This window comes from Phyllopteryx taeniolatus, chromosome 16 (assembly GCF_024500385.1).
Source record: "Phyllopteryx taeniolatus isolate TA_2022b chromosome 16, UOR_Ptae_1.2, whole genome shotgun sequence".
Taxonomy (NCBI): domain Eukaryota; kingdom Metazoa; phylum Chordata; class Actinopteri; order Syngnathiformes; family Syngnathidae; genus Phyllopteryx; species Phyllopteryx taeniolatus.
In genome coordinates, this window is record NC_084517.1 from 22,112,328 (window position 1) to 22,131,280 (window position 18,953).

General features: G+C 44.5%; 1 protein-coding gene across 2 annotated transcripts in view; it reads right to left on the reverse strand.

Moving 5' to 3' along the window:
- Positions 1-261: 261 nt before the first annotated feature.
- Positions 262-18,953, reverse strand: part of prkcab (protein kinase C, alpha, b) — a 74,884-nt gene continuing 56,192 nt past the window's right edge. For both annotated transcript variants that reach the window (XM_061749697.1, XM_061749698.1), the window contains 11 exons: positions 13,884-14,040; positions 13,566-13,700; positions 12,732-12,825; positions 9,372-9,686; positions 8,433-8,524; positions 8,245-8,307; positions 7,184-7,322; positions 6,317-6,397; positions 5,211-5,318; positions 3,738-3,878; positions 262-3,368 (listed from right to left, as the gene is read on the reverse strand). In XM_061749697.1, coding sequence (XP_061605681.1) covers positions 3,204-3,368; positions 3,738-3,878; positions 5,211-5,318; positions 6,317-6,397; positions 7,184-7,322; positions 8,245-8,307; positions 8,433-8,524; positions 9,372-9,686; positions 12,732-12,825; positions 13,566-13,700; positions 13,884-14,040 — 1,490 coding nt within the window. In that variant the 3' untranslated portion in view covers positions 262-3,203. The remainder of the gene's footprint in view (positions 3,369-3,737; positions 3,879-5,210; positions 5,319-6,316; positions 6,398-7,183; positions 7,323-8,244; positions 8,308-8,432; positions 8,525-9,371; positions 9,687-12,731; positions 12,826-13,565; positions 13,701-13,883; positions 14,041-18,953) is intronic.

Here is an 18,953-nt window from a genome sequence, read left to right on the forward strand (position 1 = left end):
TGGGGAGAGAGCGCCCTCTAGTGTTTGTGGCGAATGAACACGTTTCATTTTGATCGAAGGGATCAATTATTGTGACTAATGAGCAATCGGGTGCTAATTTGCTTGTCGTAACTCTCAAAATAAAATGAAATGTTTGTATTTTTTTCCAACTAAATCTGATATTAGTGTAAATGTGAGTTGGCCCATCTCAGGCAACTTATTTCCCCCCCCCCCCCCCAAGTCATTTGTTTTCTTGGAATGAAACCCACACTGACGCACAGGTGCATATTGTTCATACTTTATTCATGTACCGTAGACGCCAAATAGCACACAAAATAAATACAGAAATAAATAAAAAGGAGGAGGAGGAGGAGAAACATTCCCGACATCCGACTGGAGCCTCTTCGGGCGTCAGGCAACGGAAAACTCCGGGTGAAATAATAACAATAATAATAATAATAAAAAATGCAAACGTTAGGTTAGTCTCGAACTTGGGAACTTGAATGTTGTTTAAAATGCATACAGAAGCAGCAAGATGATGAATCGTCACTTGTCCATTTGAGGCAACTTGCACGTTTTTGCTGGGAAATTTCACACCAAAACAAAAGCAAGTTGATCATTTCTGTCGCTGTGGATTTAGCGTGTCGGTACCAATTACCGCACATTCCCAGTGAAGTAACACGAGAGAAAATAACATCGGTATGGACCGATAGTTCTTAAAAGACTTTATGTAATAAATCAAACTCAAAACCATTCAAAGTAATCGACCAAGTCATCTGGCTCCAGCTTTCCTGTCAGCTCGATAAATGATACAAAAGAAAATAGAATAAAATAAGATAACAGAAGGAAGTGGAACAGGATCAAATAGAACAACATAAAAGAAAATGGAATAAAAAAGAAGAAGAATCCCTGTATCCATTTTCCATTTGCTCCTTTTAGGCTCAGCTAGGAAAGGTTTTAGCTCGCAGAGTCTTTCCTAGCTGGCTGACACCGCTTGCCGCAAAGAATCGAATCAAATCAAAACGATCGCCGAAAGTCGCCGTAAATGCGCCGAGACATTTGGACATTTGACCAAATCTCGCGGCATCCGAATTCCTCCCGCTCAGATTCTCAATGTGAGACACGTTAACGTTCTTGTTTTGGCGCACGTGTTGTGACTGCTGCAAAAAAACCCGCGCCAGTGAATCCAGGTGAAATTTGGCAGTCGTTCAAGCGCAGTTGGATCAATCTGCGTGACGGAATTTACCGGAAGCGAGGCGGCTCCTTTTTTGGCACCAAAAAAGCCAACAGAAGCGATTCTGTCGAAGTTTGGAGTTTGTTTTTGCGGGCGACATGGAGCAGACGAAAAAATGTGCGGCGTGCTCCGCCCCCAAACGCAAAACGGACGACATGCTCCTCCCACAAATGCAAAACGTACGGCATGCTCCTCCCCCAGACATAAAACGTGTGACATGCTCCTCCCCCCAAATGCAAAACATACAGCATGCTCCTCCCTCAAACGCAAAATGGAAAGCACGTGGTGTCGCGTCGCGAATTGCGGCACATCGACCACGCAGGCGTTTTTGTACACGCTTCGAACACGCCTGGCCGCACACGCATGCGCCCCCCAAAGAAATCCGCCATGCTTGCGGAAGTGATTCTCAAAGCGTGGTATGCAGGCTGCCTCTAGTGGCGCGCAAAAGAACCACTGTCAAAATACAGTTCAGTTGTATTTCACTTTGAAGCCATTTTTATGTGCAATACATTTTAATTGAATTATTATTATTATGATTTTCTTTAAGAGCTGTGTTAATGTTCAAACTGCATAATGTTACAGTAGTGCCTTGAGATACAAGTATAATTCATTGTGTGACTACATATACTGATAACATAATTCAATAGAATCTAAAGAACTAAACAGTTTGTGGATCATGATTCATTCCTTGCGCCGTGTTCTGGTGTGCGTGTGGCTTGGCCACCGGGGGGCGGTATCATCATCATGCAGACAAACGAAGAAAAGTTAATTTGCTGTAAGTGACTCAGTAATATTTTTTGCTCCAGAAAATAAAGAATATATGCCTGTGAGTATTGTTGTCTGTCTACTTGTGTTGTTGCACTGTTTGTATTCAAATATCCGTTGTCCCACCATCACAGGCTATTCGTTAGCCTGTCTATGGCGTTTCCCATTTTGTTTGAGCAGACCCGCCGCTATGGGTGGGCCCTAGACGCTTGTGCCCCCCCCCCACTGCAGACACAGCTCTCTCTCTAAAAAAAAAAAAAAAAAAAAAAATTCACTGCCGCCATACAGAGCTCATATCTCAAAAATGTGCCCGCACGTCAAAGCAAAAAAATCTGTCCAACAACCGCACGGCTCGGATCCGAAAGACTCTTAAGTCGGGTCACTTGTATCTCAAGGCGCCGGTGTGTTAAAGATACGTTCCAGAAATACATTTTCCGTGTTGCTTTTAATGAAGCCTTACTCCGCTGTGTTGGTCACGACGGCGGTACTTGGCGAGCAAAGGACTTTCTGAGGTGCTACTTGGTGTAATGAGTTGGAGAAGCACTACTATGGGGAGTAAAGCGTTGCGTTACAACATTACTGCAAAGCCAAATGTCACCTTGGCAATGTCGGGGGTCGTGGAAACATAGACGGCTTGAAAAAAAAGCACATTCAGTTCTTCATAGAAAACCTCTTTTTACGCGGAAACGTATTTACAAAATGGTTGAACAGGGACGGCCGACACGCAGCACAAGAAACTTCACACGTCGTCGTAGGACGGAACCCTCATGAGAGTCGGAAAGTAAGCGCGCGACAGCGTTGTGTGTTTGGAAAAAGCTTCTTCACCATACCGGATGAGGCCGCCGCCTGGCCGCGCGGCGCTCTACGCGGCCTCGCCTAGCGAAAGGACACAAAACCAAAAGTTGTTCCACTCAATTTGCGCAAACTGCGACGGGAATTTCCATCCGCTCGTACTTTGGCACTCGCGTGTACTACTCGTGTTGTTTGGAAATACGTGGAGGAAATATACAGTGGGTGTTCTCGTCGTGCGTTGCAGCTTGTTGCAGGAAGGAGAACGGGGGAGGGGCGGGTTCGGGAAGGGGGCGCACGGCCCCAGTGCGCTCCTCAGTCACGTCTGCACACAGTATACAGAACTAATACTTCCATGTCTGAAGTTTGCGGAGGATTACGCTGTTTTTTTTGGGGGGGAGAGAGATTTCGAGTCCGCCGTGGTCCCGCGTGGCGCTCACACGACGCTGTGCAGCGACGGGGGCACGAACTGCGGGTTGATGTAGGAGAAGCCGGCGAACTCGCTCTGGTCGATGTTGGCGATCATCATCTGGTCCGGCGGGGTTAGCATGGGCTGCGTGCGCGTGAAGAACTTGTCGAAGTTTTCCGCTCCTTTGCCACACTACAAAAAAAAAAAAAAAGTTATTTCTCGTGTATAATGCGCTTCTTTCCACCGACAATTAATAAAAAGTCGATAAAGCGCATTATACACGGCTACATGGAAAATTAAACATTTGTATAAATGCACATACACGCTGTTTGGCACCTTCAGAGTCACCTATTCATGGGTTAAACCTAATTTTAAACCATTTCACCTCAATGAAATTAAACCTTTATTTCTGTCATCCCTATACAAGTATGTCCTTCTATTGACTTTTTTGTTTTTTTTTACCATTAGAAGAAAAATATTCATGTGATACACCTAAAATGACAAGAAACAATCTTGCATTAAGAAATGGGCGAATAAATGTAACTGTCGCTCAGCACGAACCACTTTGGGCTTGAACGGCGGCTGTATCTCCCTGTTGGCGAGCCGCTCCCAGTCGATGCGTCGGAAGAAGGCCTGCTCCCGGATGTCGCGCTCGCCCTCGGGCCCGCAGCCGAGCCGCTTCGAAGGGTGTTTGGTCATCAGCTGGCGGACGACGACGACAACAATGTGACATCATCAAAGGAAATCACGTCAGGCTTTTGCAACTTTTCATTTCTGTCAACAACATGATGCAAACAATACGAGTTTCCACATTTTCTCCCATGCCACAGCTCCCAGATAATAGGTGAGATCTTTATTCATTTATTTATTTTAAACTAACGGCTAGCTTTTAAAAAAAAACAAAACAAAAAAAAACAAAACACGGCAAAACAAAAACAATTGCACTTATTTGTGCAAATAACACGAAAACAGGGTACAGTCAACCCTCGTTTGTCATGGGACATACATTCCAGACCGACCCACGGTAGGTAAAAATCCACAATATACAGACCATTAAAAAAAAAAAACACTTTTTAAAAGGTTTTCCCTTCCAAGGCGCTTTAAACATTTAAACTTAAAACAAACCCACACATTTGAAAGTATCCTTAATGTCTGTTGTCACTCTTTGGCTGTCAAGGAATGGGAGCCTATCGCATGACATCACTTGGAGGCATATATTCTATATCTATTGCATCTTAGTAGGACACCTTCTCTGCCTCTTCTTCGTGCTCTTAATAACACTGTATCTTTATCCAGTAGACCTTAGTGCTAGCTGGCATCTTGTGGCATAATTTGGTACTACACCTACATTTGCCTGTATACTGTAAAATCCCATTCAAAAAATGCTTAAAGAATCTGCGATGTAGCGGGAGTTCAAAATGTGAATGTCGATATAGCGGGGGTGCGAAATGTGAATGGCGATATAGCGGGGGTGCGAAATGTGAATCTCAACATAGCGGGGGTGCGAAATGTGAATGGCGATATAGCGGCGGTGCGAAATGTGAATCTCAATATAGCAGGGGTGCGAAATGTGAATGTCGATATAGCGGGAGTGCAAAATGTGAATGTCGATATAGCGGGGGTGCGAAATGTGAATGTCGATATAGTGGGGGTGCTAAATGTGAATCTCAACATAGCGGGGGTGCGAAATGTGAATCGCGATATAGCGGCGGTGCGAAATGTGAATCTCAATATAGCGGGGGTGAGAAATGTGAATGTCGATATAGCGGGAGTGCAAAATGTGAATGTCGATATAGCGGGGGTGTGAAATGTGAATCTCAATATAGCGGGGGTGCGAAATGTGAATGTCGATATAGCGGGGGTGCGAAATGTGAATCTCAACATAGCGGGGGTGCGAAATGTGAATCTCAACATAGCGGGGGTGCGAAATGTGAATGTCGATATAGCGGGGGTGCGAAATGTGACTCAATATAGCGTGGGTTGACTGTACTGATCGTGACAGCCGCAATATGAGGTCCTTCCTTCCGCACGTACCCCTTTGCAGATGGACACGGCTTCTTTGGACATGGACTTGGGGTAGGACACATTGTGCTCCATGATGGACTGGAAGAGCTCGTCCTCGTCCTCACCGTCAAACGGCGGCTGCAGAGGAACAAATAGAAATAGTAGTGCGTAGTATATAAAGTCAATTTAACTTGAGGCACGAGAAAAAAAAAGATCAAGAAATCCTGTTGGAATTGTCGAGATCCAGCATCAGTATTTTCCGTTTAAGCGCTAAGTGATAGATTGTACCTGAAAAGAACAGGATCAAATCCATGAGTGTCTCTGTCGTTGCCATGGCAACCCACAGATCACCCGTCTTATGCCGTGTTTACACGATGTTCCTGGCGGCCACGTCAGCCGTTTGCCCGAAACGGGATTTTGTATGTCGTTTTCCTCCCTAGTAAAGTCTTGAAAGGTTTTCTGACGGTCGATGACAAGCGTCTGTGACGGGCTGTGGGGCAGGGGGCGGGGCTGCTGAATCCCGCATGCGGGCTCAAAGGCGCACTTTGATTTGGCCCGCAGTTTCCCCACGGAATCTCTTTCTACAGATGCAACGTGGATTTGGGGGCAGTTGTAGAGTACGTTTGTTTCCCCGGCGGAGTGATATGAAGCTCCTGCCTGGCCTGGCCTGGCCCCAGAGTCGGCATCAGCGCAGGGGGGGGGGGAGGGACCATGTATACTGCCGTTCAATGACTGTTTGATGATAATCGTTTTCTGTCAGCAACTAATTCACCAGTCCATCTCGTGTACCAAAACACGTGCGCGAGAGTTGGTTATTCACATACACACACTGCACAGAGCGTCTCTCTCGCTCTCTTCTACACACACACACACACACACACACACACACACACATAACCACACCTCCAAATCCAACATTAAGCATGACAATCAGGTATGGCACGGTGGATGGAGACTGAACAACTTGCGTTTGTCGCGCCTGCGGGGGAATTCGCAGACATTCTGTTTAAGCATCTACAAAATATGTCCTAATATACCATCAGGAAGGAATCAGGAACGGCTTCCTCATCATTAGCGTCTCAATTGTCTCTCAGCATTGACATTCATTGCATTCGGATGTTTTAATATCGATTTACCTGTCCCGCCAGCATCTCATAGAGAAGAACTCCGTATGCCCACCAGTCCACTGACTTTCCATACGGCTGGTAGGCTATAATCTGACGGAGAAAACAAGAGCGGGGGTTCAAAATAACACCTGGGGGTTATTGTGGGGGGGGGGGGGGGGCAAACAAACACGTGTCATCCAAACCCAGCAAATCGGAACAAAATTGCAGCTGCACTTGCCGGGGGGGCGGAAGAGAAAGGGATCAATTTGTGCTGGCCCCTCAATTTACAATTACAAAGGAAAGTACAAAAATAGACGAGTGTACTCTTGAAACAACACAACAATTATGTGAGTAACGACAAACACAATTCAGTGTTGTCAAAAGGCAAAATGAATTACAAGACCATACGGCAATTCCTCAAACAGTGGCCGAGGCATTTATGAATTATTATTATGATTATTTTTACGATACATACTGGAGGCCGGTGTTGAGGAGTAACGGAATTACATGCAACAAGATCGCATCATTTAATTACAAAATGTATTGAAAATGTGTCACTGAATTACACTTGCCTTTGGATATTTCCATGTTTACAATTTTAGTTACGTTTAAAAAAAAAAAAAATAGCTGCAAAAGCTCCAATTTAATTGTATCTTTTTCATATCGAAAGCCGACGCTGGTGATTGGTTCTCTCTGGTCATCCCGCTGTCGTCTGAAACGTGCAATATTTAAGCGCCGCCTCGACTTTTGAGCAGTTGCATCTTTATCTTATCATTTTTGAGCGTTTCTTCCGGTCCAAAAATGACACAAGATCGTGCGCATCGGTCCGGATATCTTCATTGTTAAAGAGAAGCGAGTGGCTCGTGGGTGAGCGTTTCCTCACCATGGGCGCCTCACCTCTGGTGCGATGTAGTCGGGCGTGCCGCAGAAGGTGCGCGTGGACATCCCTTCGTACATGTTCTCCTTGCACATGCCGAAGTCGGCGATCTTGATGTGGCCTTCCGAGTCCAGCATCACGTTGTCCAGCTTCAGGTCCCTGCGGCGCAGTCGCACGTGTTCCAAATCCTTTATTATACTTTACTATTTTTTCTGTCTTCCATTTATTCGTCTCGATTGCTGCTTTGACTTGTCTTTTTGTGTGTTTTGCACTCATTTTCGCCTCCTAATCCATCCCGTTTTCTTTTCCTACATTTAAAACTCATCGGCCACACATTACGACATCCGAGAAAAGAAACAAGAAACAAGTAGGAGGAAAACATTTAAGTTACAAAAATAAAGTTGTGTAATATCAATTGTCCATAACAACTTTATTCTTTTCTGTTTTTATGCATTTATTGAAAAAAAAAAAAAACATCAGTCCTGAATATTGGGACGTTTCCCTCATAAAGTTCATTAAATGTATTTCTTTTTTAAAATATATCCTATTTTTTTAACCTAAATAATTTCCAAGAAAAAACAAAGTCGTAATAATTCCTCATTAAATTCAAACATATTTCTCATAAAATCATGGCTTTATTCTTAAAAATAATTGGACTAACGCTCCCACTATTCTTGACATAATTCTACTATGACTGTATTTTGATGACTTAATATCATTGCACAATTTATTTTCCATTATGGCTCCTCTTGGAAATTACAACATTTTTATGACTATAGCACTTTTCGCAGAAAGGACTGACAAGTGCTTAAGTTAAAATACCCAAACACAGACATAATAATAATAATAATAATAATAATAATAAAGAATATCCATCCTTGGCATTCCCATGTGAGCTCTCGTCTTGGACCCTGCGGGTGTACCTAATGATGTGGCCAGTGACTGCACGGCCCTCAGTGTCCACTCTTTCCATTTAACGTTCGCGTTACAAAGCAATCCTAATTTGCTGCTGATGCGGAAGCGCTATTTCATGTCATAGCTTGTTTACCGATAAGCGTGCGTTCCAGTAAGTCTCACCCACCTGTAGATGATTCCCTTCCGGTGCAGGAAAAAGAGGCCGACGGCGATCTCGGCTGCATAAAAGCTGTCGGCGGGGGGTGGTGGGGGGAGAGAAAAAAAAAAGCCGAGAATGAATAATAAGCGAACAATAATGAGTTCAATTGTATTGCATTGCAAGAATGCAGAGAAAAAAAGCCTCCTGAAACGTACACGGCCTGCGGCTCCTTGAACTTGCCCATCCGCTGGATGTGATACATGAGGTCGCCTCCGTTGATGTACTCCATCACAAAGTAAAGGCGATCCTGAACACAAAGTGGAGATTAGTCGCAAAAGTCACAAACGAAGGAGGTACGAGTACTGCAGTCTGTTATCGGCGGAAACTCAAGCAAAAGTCACAAAATAATGACTTCAGTATTCAAAGTACTTGTGCTTGATCTACTTTTTCAATTCATGTCGAAGAGACGAACAAATGAAATCGGAATCTGCAAATTCAAATAGCTTGCACGAGAAAACAATATCTCATTGTTTTCAGTGATTTTTCAAATTCATCCACAATGAATGGTCTTCCATGAACTTTCTCGCTTTCCACGTGAAACAGCACAAGCGGAGATGATGAATGATATCATTACAAGTGCATTGACTCTCATTGATTATTCACCCACATTCTTTTCTTTCGTTACTGTCTGACAATTTGAGTTGTGTCAACGTGCACGTGCTGAAATGGGCCTAAATTGCGGATTGCTTTTTGTTCCGGTTCCGAGTCCCGCAATTTGCATTCACAGAGCGTCAGCGTTTACAAATTTGGGGGGAAATTGGGTACAGAAAAATTGCGTTTACAGTTTGCAAAGGCAGACCGAGACAACATTTTGCCTCTCAAGCGCCAAGTGGAGCCCTCGTAGGCTGAAATGCCGACGCAGACGTACAGCGGCTGCTCTTTTTCCGAATCCACCCTTCCATTTTCTTCCCCGTTTTAGTTAAAGAAATGACAAGCGCTGTGTGCAAGGCCAGCTTCAGAGGCGGAGGTCGGTGAACCTTTCGGCACTTCGGGAGAACTCGCGTCTCCGTGTACTTTCCGGGGGGTGTGCTACTTGTGAGAGCCCTTGGCGACGTACGCTATGATGTCGCAAAGCGGTGAGAGTTTTCACCCACCACGGTCTGGAAGCAGGAGTGGAGCTGCGTGAGGAAGGCCGGCTTGTCTCTTTGCGCCAGCACCCTCTTCTCCACCATGGTGCATTCCACGTCGTCGTCCTGGATGACCACGTCCTTCTTCAGGATCTTGACGGCGTACAGCTCCTCCGTGGACTTCATCTCGGCCAGCATCACCTTGCCGAAGCTCCCTTTCCCCAGCAGGGCCAGGAAGTTGAAGTCGCTGAGGCGGAGGCGCTCGGCGTTGCCCGACGGGAGGCTGAAGCGCCGGCGGTCCGACGGCGCGATGACCTTCTTGCCGTGGCCCAGCTTGGCTTTCTGCGGCGGTCGCGAGCACACGCGAGAGAATTGAGCGGGAAACTGTGCTTCACAAACACATGCCTGGCTAACAAAAAGAGCAATTCCAAAATGTTTTTTTTCGACTAACAACAGTATGAAATCCGACTCAATTCTCAAGGTGACGAGTTCAAATGTTAAAAGAAGATTCGTATTCGACAAAACGGTTGTTTTCGTCTCTAGTACAAAAGCGTATTAAAGATCGCTTACTCGCCCTGTCGTCTTGAATTTGTTTTATTTCTTGTATCATTCTGTTTTTAACGTCGTTTTATTGATGGACTTTTGTCCTCGAGGGCCACAAAAGGCGCTTGTCTCATTATAATAGTGGCCATTACAAACGGCCAAGATTTAAAAGTGATGATGATCACATTTTCCAAATGACGTTAAGCTCCTCGACAGTGACCAGACGACAATTTGCCCTCGCTGAAACAGACGCCGCGTGTCACGACGGTGTCTTTGAACAACAACGACGAGGGGAAAAAAAGGCAATTAACGGCCTCACCCGCTGTCTGCCAGCGTCAAAATCAAAGGCGAGCAGCTGTTGCCAGGCCAACGATCTCTCGGATGTTGCCGATTCCCCTCCCACCCTAAAAATAAGGAACAATCGAAGTAGCGCTACGCGTACGCTCGAGCGGCCGCTGATGTAGGCGACGGCGGGCTCTCGTGGAGAATAATGGCAGCGCCCGTCAGGGGAACGTGACCTTCCGAGGGACGCAGCTCCGCTAGTCAACTGATCAAAACAATTGCGCTTTTCCTTCTGTGGCGGATCAAAAGGACAACAGAGACAACGAGCGTGTCCCAAGTGGAAACAGTGCTGCCTCAGATCACCCCTCCCCTTTCAACTGAATGGATATGACAAGAACAATGTGCTTCATAAAAGCGTACAGTAATAACAGCATTCAAAGAATTCCAAAGTTTGTACATCACGATTTCCTGTTTCAATGCCCGTTGACGTTGTGCTCCTTCTGATTTGCCACCAGGGAGCAGTATAACAAAGATGTACATATCACACGAAGAAGAGTTTCATAACTACGTGACTTAGTAAGCTGCAGTAATCTTAAAAACACACCAATGTGTCACTTCTGTTTACTGTGATTGACGACTTCAACAAGCGCTTAAACACACGGAAACCTGCTGTACGCGCACACACACGGCCATGTCAGCCTTGTATTTAATATGTGATTAATGTTTACATCAATGACAGTGCCACCATGTGGACAGATTGAGCACGCATGGCAGGGTGTGTTCATGGAAGTCGAGTTTCCAGCGCAAAACAGAAAAAGATGTGTTAGTACATATACAAATATATTTTTCAGGTTTTTGCCCAAGAAAAAAAAGAGGCACAGCTCCAGTGTAACAAAGTCATATTGAATGATATGAAAAAACAAAACAACCCCTCCACCCCACCCCCACCCCCACCCCCACCCCCAAACCCCCCATATATTATATAGTCTACCGTTGCTATTGTTGCGTGAAATTTCAGGTATGACTAGTGTGAACGTGAGGACTGCAATTTTTCTGTTTTTGTCGCGTCGTCCTTGTTTTTGCGGCTCGCGGCACGGTGCGCAATTCATGCTCACAGAGACACCCACGCACACACACACACACACACACACAATACAGTCGGTGTGTCGGCCAGGTGGGCCGTCGTGAGCGAATCCGAGTCGCACAAACGCAAGCAATCCCGAGTAGTACGTCGCGAGCGTGAGAAAACTAAGAAACGTATTGACCGAGAGTCCAAGGCGCCAAAATGAACGCTGTCGCATTTGACCGCGTCTCGCTCTCGTTCCCATGGCAACTGCGCCGCGTTGGATAAAGGCGAGGCGAAAGGCAGGCAGGCAGGCAGGCAGGCTTATGAAGAGAAAGATGACAAAAACAATACGAGGCTGTGCGTTGAGACGGGCTAATATTTTCACTTGGCATGAATTTCATGAGCGTGCCCACACACGTCTCCATTTGGATGATGAAGTTTGGCAAGGGCTTTCAAGTGAGTCTACGCACCCCAACTGGCCACAATAGAAGGTACTAGTTAGACAACAGGTGTCAAACGCAAGGCCCAGGGGCCAGTTCCGGCCCGCCACATCATTTTTTTTGGGGTGCACATGAAGTGTTGTTTAGTTCTAAATTGATTCTTGTTCTTTTCATTTTGGCTGAAAATCTGAGACAGAAAACAATCTTAGACGCAAGTAGTGCTTTGCTGCCATCTTGTGACATCTTGGTGTCAAGGAACTATCTTCAAATGAGTTCAGGAGCTTCATTTAGACAAAAGTAGTGCTTTGCTCCCGAGGAACTGAGTTGAAATGAGTTGAGAAGCTTCATTTCGATACAAGTAGTGCTTTGCTGCCACCCCGTGGCCCTTTTTGTTGTTTACGGGTGACAGGGCTCAGTCCCGACAATGTGGCCAACTATGAAAACGAGCTTGACATGCCCTGTGCTGTTCCAATTTGATCCACATTAAAAAAAGACAATATTGCTCATTTAAAATATTCATATTTTGAAGTATACATTGAACCTTGTTTATGTTTGTGGTTTCCAGCAGAGTACAGTGTGTCTCGATATTTTGGTTACATATATTCTGTATGTAACGTGATACAGTTCTTCTTATCAGTGTGTGTAGGTGTACCTAATTAAGTGTCTGTACACGTGCAGCTCAATCAATTGGAATGACAGAAAAGTTCATTTATTTCAGTTGTTCACTTCAAAAAGTGAAACTTATATGTATTATATCAATTAATAAAACAGGAAAATACATTTCAGAAAACCAATTATGACCTAATCTCTATGCTAAAATTAAGTTGTATTATTTCTTGTATGTAATGTTCTGATTTCTTGAGATGAATTTTAGGTTTCTGTCAGCTATATACTATAATCATCAAAATATATACATACAAAAATACAGTATATACAAAATATTTACTTGTGGCTGTCGTGAATCTGTATAATGTGTTGAGTTTCACTTTTTGAGATTAGCTTCTGAAACAAACAAAAGTTTTCCACCTTTATTGAGATGCAACAGTATAAGCTGACCTCAAACTTTTGTCGGAGCTCCAGATCCACGTCATCCACCTCGGGGATGGGCACGTTATAATACTCGCCCTCCTCTTGGTTCAGCAACTTGTACCTGAGAAAGAAAGACACGTACAGTATTTACATTAAAAAAAGATTTTTGGTGTTTTTAAACAATTCTATTTCTTTAAATTTAACCTCCACTGGTGCTAATATTGGCTCGAAAGTCAAACAAATCTTGTGAGATCAAATCATCACAATGCGTGAGGTCATTTTGAGAGATGTCAACAAATCTTGAGAGACTTCAGCTCCATTTATGGCGAACGTGGTCCACGTCATACATCCAACATCTCTTTTGTACTTTGTCACATTTATGACACACACAAACGTCTGCTAACTCCCACAACACATACTCTGCGAAATCTACAGACAAACATCATCTGTTCAAGTGTAAAATGTTTCAACTTTGCCGCCTCCTCATACATTTCTCCACATTTTAATGGGATGCCCTGAACAAACTGGGAATGATCTTGATTCTAAAATGGTGCATCGCTGCCACGTGTTGGCGATTGTGCCTCATTACCATTGTCTGCAAGCTTGACAATGACAGGAGAGCAGCATCAGACTGTCCCGCAGCACTCCCCGTGAAAATATGTAAAAGACGTGAAAACACGTTCTTGGCACTGAACATTCTGATTCTAAAATTCGCGTTAACATGGCCTTGGTGCTGACAGAGTTAATGAGATATCTGAGAGCCTCCTAAAAGAATGGCTGTGATAGAAATACAACATTGTGTCCCATTTCATTTTGGAGCTGGCCAATGTATTTGCTGGCCTGAAACATGAGCCAACTGACCAGCCGGACGTGTGAGCTTTCATCAGCTCGGACACTCCAAATGACATCGAGCCCATGAAGTCGTTCCTGGTGGTCCGGTCCCAGTCCCACACCTCGATGGACAGACGGCGGTCCTTGTCGGATACTTTCATCTTACTGAGCGCACACACAGAGGAGGAAAGATATTTTATGTGAAACTCGAGACACCAGGAGTCAAGCAATGACTTTAAAATGTGACACAGAAAAATAAGATTTCAGTTGGACTTTTATTACGTTTATGTAAATGGGGAAGCGCGCAAAACAAATGACGGCAGTACGGTGCGTTGGTGCGTGACTCACAAGGTGAAGGACTCGTTCCAGCACGGGTTCAGGGATGAACGGATGGTCCTGGTCTTCTGTTTGGTTGCGTTCTTTGGGTCCGGGATGAGCTTGAGTTTGACGTAAGGGTCTGATAAACCGTTAGGGTCCATAGGGATCAGGTTTCTGGCTTCGCCCACTGGAGGAAGGAGAAAAGAGGAGATAAAAACAACTTGCGCAGATGGTCACCGCTACCTATAAAAAGGGGATGGCAGAGCTTCAGTGGGTCTTTGCAAGTTATCTTGAGAGACACAACAGACGCCAGCTCATCTAATCAAACCTCATGGAAAAACTGGAAGTAGTGGGTGTAGCAGTAGTAGTAGAAGCACAAGTAGTGGTAGGAGTACAAGTAGTAGTAATGGCAATAAAGAAGAAGGAGTAGTAGAAGTAGAAGTAAAAGTAGGATCACTATTTGCAGTAGAAGTAGTAAGTAATAGGACAATAGAAATAGTAGTAGCGGTCGAAGTAGTAGTAGCTGGAGTAGTATTAGTCGTAGTAGTAGGTGTAGTAATTGTAATAATAGAAGTAGTCAGTAGTAGAAATTGTCTATATAGAAGTAGACGTAGTAGCAGTTACAGTAGTAGAAGTAGTTGTAATAGAAAAACAGCTGCTTAATGATTTCATTGAAATGTATTGCACACAAGCGTGAAATGAACATTTACCTACATATAAAAGATTAAAAGATTACATGCAAATATATTGAACCGAAAAGTGAAATATAACTGAACTGCACTTAGGCAGTAATTCCTTTGCGCGCCACTAGATGGAGCGTGCGTACCGCACGGGTGTACAGAACGTGGTTCTTGCAAACACAGTAGTAGAGCACATGAACAGAAACGTCGTCCGCCACACGCTGCACTGTACGCTGCTAACAGTTGCCGGGGAACGGCCGACGCGTCGCCATTCGCGCGGCGCGAGACAGCCGCTGCATCGCAGCCGCCCCGAGTGGGTGCCGGGCCGGGAATCCGTCCCAAAAAAGTCAACACGCTGCGAAACGTGCAAGCGTGTGTCTCGCACCCTTTTGAATACAAGTCAAAAGAACAACAAAACAGCTGACGTCACGTTTTCATCCGCAGGGACGCTGAGGCGAAAGTGTGACATTTCCTGTGTGATAACTGACACGTGGGAGGGGAAAGAGGATTGTTACATAGCAACAGCAATGTCATGGAGAAGGAGTGTGTGTGTGTGTGTGTGTGTGTGTGCGTGTGTTGGGGGGCTTGCCAACTTCACCATGGCGACAACGTCTACAGTAAATGGCCAGACAGGCTCTCCTCTTTTGAGATAATAACAAAAGATTGAACAAATGGAATCTTTCACAAGGACACACAAAGGCGTGCCGAGTCATTGAAACAACATTTGGGTCTTTTTTCAATGTATGAATTGATGAAGTATATTCCATCCATTTTCTTCCACTGGGGTCGCGGCAGCTCACACTTCCCTCTCCCCGGCCACTTCGTCCAGCTCTTCCCAGGGGGATCCCCAGCTGTTCCCGGGCCAAGCCTCCATCGTGTCCCGGGTCGTCCCCGGGGCAGCCTCCCGGTGGGACGTGCCCGGGACGGGGGCAACTAACCAACTAACTCACTAACTAACCGGATGGCCGGGCGGCCTCATCTGGCTCCTCCCGGATGAGCGAGCGTCTCGGCGTCTCTCGAAGGGAGAGCCCGTCCACCTTGCGGAGGAAACTCGTTTGGGCCGCTCGCATCCGCCGTCTCGTTCTTCCGGTCACAACATTAAGTATATTATTTTCATTAACTTTCCTTATCAGAAGTTATTTCACAAGCAACCACATTGTTACATTCTCCTCTATTTTCAGTAGTTGACCTTCAAAGTCTGTGGCAGCTCCTTTAATAATGGAACAAAGAGAAGAAATGAATCAAAGAAACTAAGAAAAATAAGATTCATATTTGAGCTTAGAATAGAAAGAAGTGCTCCATCTAGGATTTAAGTAAACGTCCCATTCAAAGTTCCATCCCCCCAACAGAGGGCAGTGTAGTTTGTTTACATTTTTCCATGCACGTGACACAACCGCATAGTTTCCATCTATTTCCAAAGGATACTATACAATCACCCCTCCCCACCTCCACTGCATCACTTCGATGACATACGTCACAGATATGTCATGAAGCGCGCGCGCGCGCACGCACACCAAAATGAATTGCAAGGAGGACAATTAGGAAAAAGCTCAGCAGCCCACGTTATTATCTCGACCCTGCTCCCTTGCGCTTCGCAGGTATTGCTCACTTCCATGGCAACGCAGAAGCAACTTTTTGCATTAAAAAAATACAGCAAACACACGCACGCACACACACATACACACAAAAATGGCAAGTGCGGGAAATGCAGGAAACCCAAAGAAGGCATTTGCACATTTATTTACGATCCTTGATGTGCAACTTACGGTCCATGTACTAGTGCGCACTTTGTCCTCACTGTAAGACAATTCAACATACTAGTAACATTTTTTTCAGACTACTACTGCCACTTTTGGCCTACTACTACAACCGAAAGCTTGATATCAAGAGGTTATCGAATAAATGCTCAACTGGCTTTACTGTGAGCATTTATTTGACATCACTGATATCGTATTAAGCCACTGTAACATCATGCACAGTTTGAAAATGTTATTCCGTGATTCTTTCACATACCAGGAGAGGGAGCCCACGTACCGCACTTGCGCTTTATGAGTCGATGAGCTCTCCTAGTAACATGTCCGACTAGTACGCCAAAGCTGCAGAAATGTCACGAGAGCGGAAAGACATTGCCGGTACGACGCGGGTGTTCGACCAGTGGGCCCGAGTTGTTCTCCTAGTGTGCCGAATTGTCTTACTCGTGAGGACGAAGCGCGTGCTAGTACATGGGCCATAAACTGGCTATCGAGGTTGTGAATGAAATGCTCAAAAGGGCTTTCCATAGGCAAGCAACTTGTACGGAATTTAATAACAAGCGCGCACACACAACAAAACTGTGATCAAGGACCGACTCGACTGTCGGTTGTTGCTTGGATACGAGAGCGCGTGTGTGCGTGTTTCGTCCCCTCCGCTCGCGCCGTGTGTGCGACTCGCCATCGCAGAATATGCGTGCACGCGCTTTCTTGCATCCGTTTGCTTTTTGCGACTCGTTTGGACGAAAACGATGAAAACACACGTGGACGCCCGATGACAAGAAATGATTTGTATATAATATATCATCTACAAAAAAAGGATCACTGTTCATGTTGCGCAGTGTTATTAATTATAGCATTATTGCGTAAGTCATTTTTAACTTTACTGTCACCACAGCAATAACAAAATACCAATTTGCTTGCAAAAAAAAATCAAATAATAAATATTTTTTTAACGTTTGTGTCGATTCTTAGTCATCGGGGTAATCTGTAAAAGGTCGAATCGAAGCAACTGCACGTCTTTGTTGAATTAGCTGTTGTTTTCTTTCTTTTTTTTTTTTTTTTGCCCAAAAACGTTCCATAATGATTGAGGCAATTATGCTAACAAGAATATGAGCGATTCCATGATTTGAAATTTCACACAGGTTTTACATTGTTGTAAAATTGTATTATATTATTGTTATTATAGAATTATTTAAAAATATTTAATAAAGTGTGAATGTGAAAAAAGACAAATTGGATTTTGAAGTTCCTCAGAGTTGAATTGTGTCAAATGTTCAGCGGACAGTTCGATTAAATGTTATATAATATACGATTTATTACCGTATATTGTTGCTGTAACTTGAATTGTTTTAAATTCATGTTTTATAAAATGTGAAATGTTTCAGATTAAAAAATGATTTTTATTGGACAGCAGCAATATTTTACATTGTAACATAATTGAACATTGCAACATATGTTACACTCATTATCCACTGTGAGTTTTGTTTTGTTTTTACCATTCTCATAAACATGTAAATTGGCTCTTGCCTGTACTGTGCTTTATTATTTTTATAAAGAAGACTCATTAGCTACAAATCCTTACACAATACTACATTATTTCATCATATTTACATTGATTATGCACAACAATCATTTTCCGTGTCGACTGTATATACAGTAAATGGAGAGATGAATAATCTATCGAAACAAATCTTTGCCACCTGAGTTCAATAGTTGCTTGGCATCCAAAATAAAAGCGGCCAAATGTGACACGTAACCCGGATCCCCGCTTCGGGCGGCCGTGCGTGCGGTGCAGCGTGATCTCACGAAAAGGCTTTGAAATTCAAATGTGTTGTTGCATAACAATGCCATGTGCGAGTTAAGGATGTCTGATAATCTGGAGGGGGAGGAAGGAGGAGGGGAGGGGGGGGGGGGGCAGCGAGGCCAAAATATGAGCTGGCTGCATCCCCGCTGTGCGCTGCCAGAGATCCGAGCGAGCACGCAGCGACGACAGCGAGCATTTTGTTGTGTTCTACTGAGTGTTAAATTTGAAGTTAAATTGGCAACTTTATTTACGTACCGAAACACCTTTTGAACCACTGACCTCCATTAAACAACCTACATTCACACATGAATTTACATTCATTTATTTCTATTCTCTTCATTTTGGAGCATTTTGTTGCACTGCGTCCAGTAAATGTAAATGTATGTTCCATTTTTTTTGTCCAATCAGATTTCAGCCTGTGTGTGTGTGTGTTGCCGTGTCAATTTAACCTGCCCAGGGTCTTCACCATCAGTCGTGTTGGCCCATGTAACTTCAACTTCATTAGCAACGGCCACGGCAACATTCGCTTCAGAAGCCCGATCGTGGCGGAGATTCCGCTTCCGACCTGAGGCGAGCATGTCAGCCATGGGAAATCTCCCCCTGAGCAAGCCAGTGTGTGCGTCAACCTCGCATGCGTGTTTGCAGGCCTTTTCTTGACACTTCAAAATAAAACATCTGCCGATGCCCTCTGGTAAAAAAAGAAAAGTGGTGGTGTTGGCAGGAGGTAAGGAGCAGACTTTAGCAGTGATGACAGAAGACGGTGTGAGGATGAAATGAGCAACACTACATCATCGAAACACCTGGAGAGCTACAGGAAGTCAAAATGGAGGAAAATATGGAATTTGGAGCAAGAACAGCTCCTGGG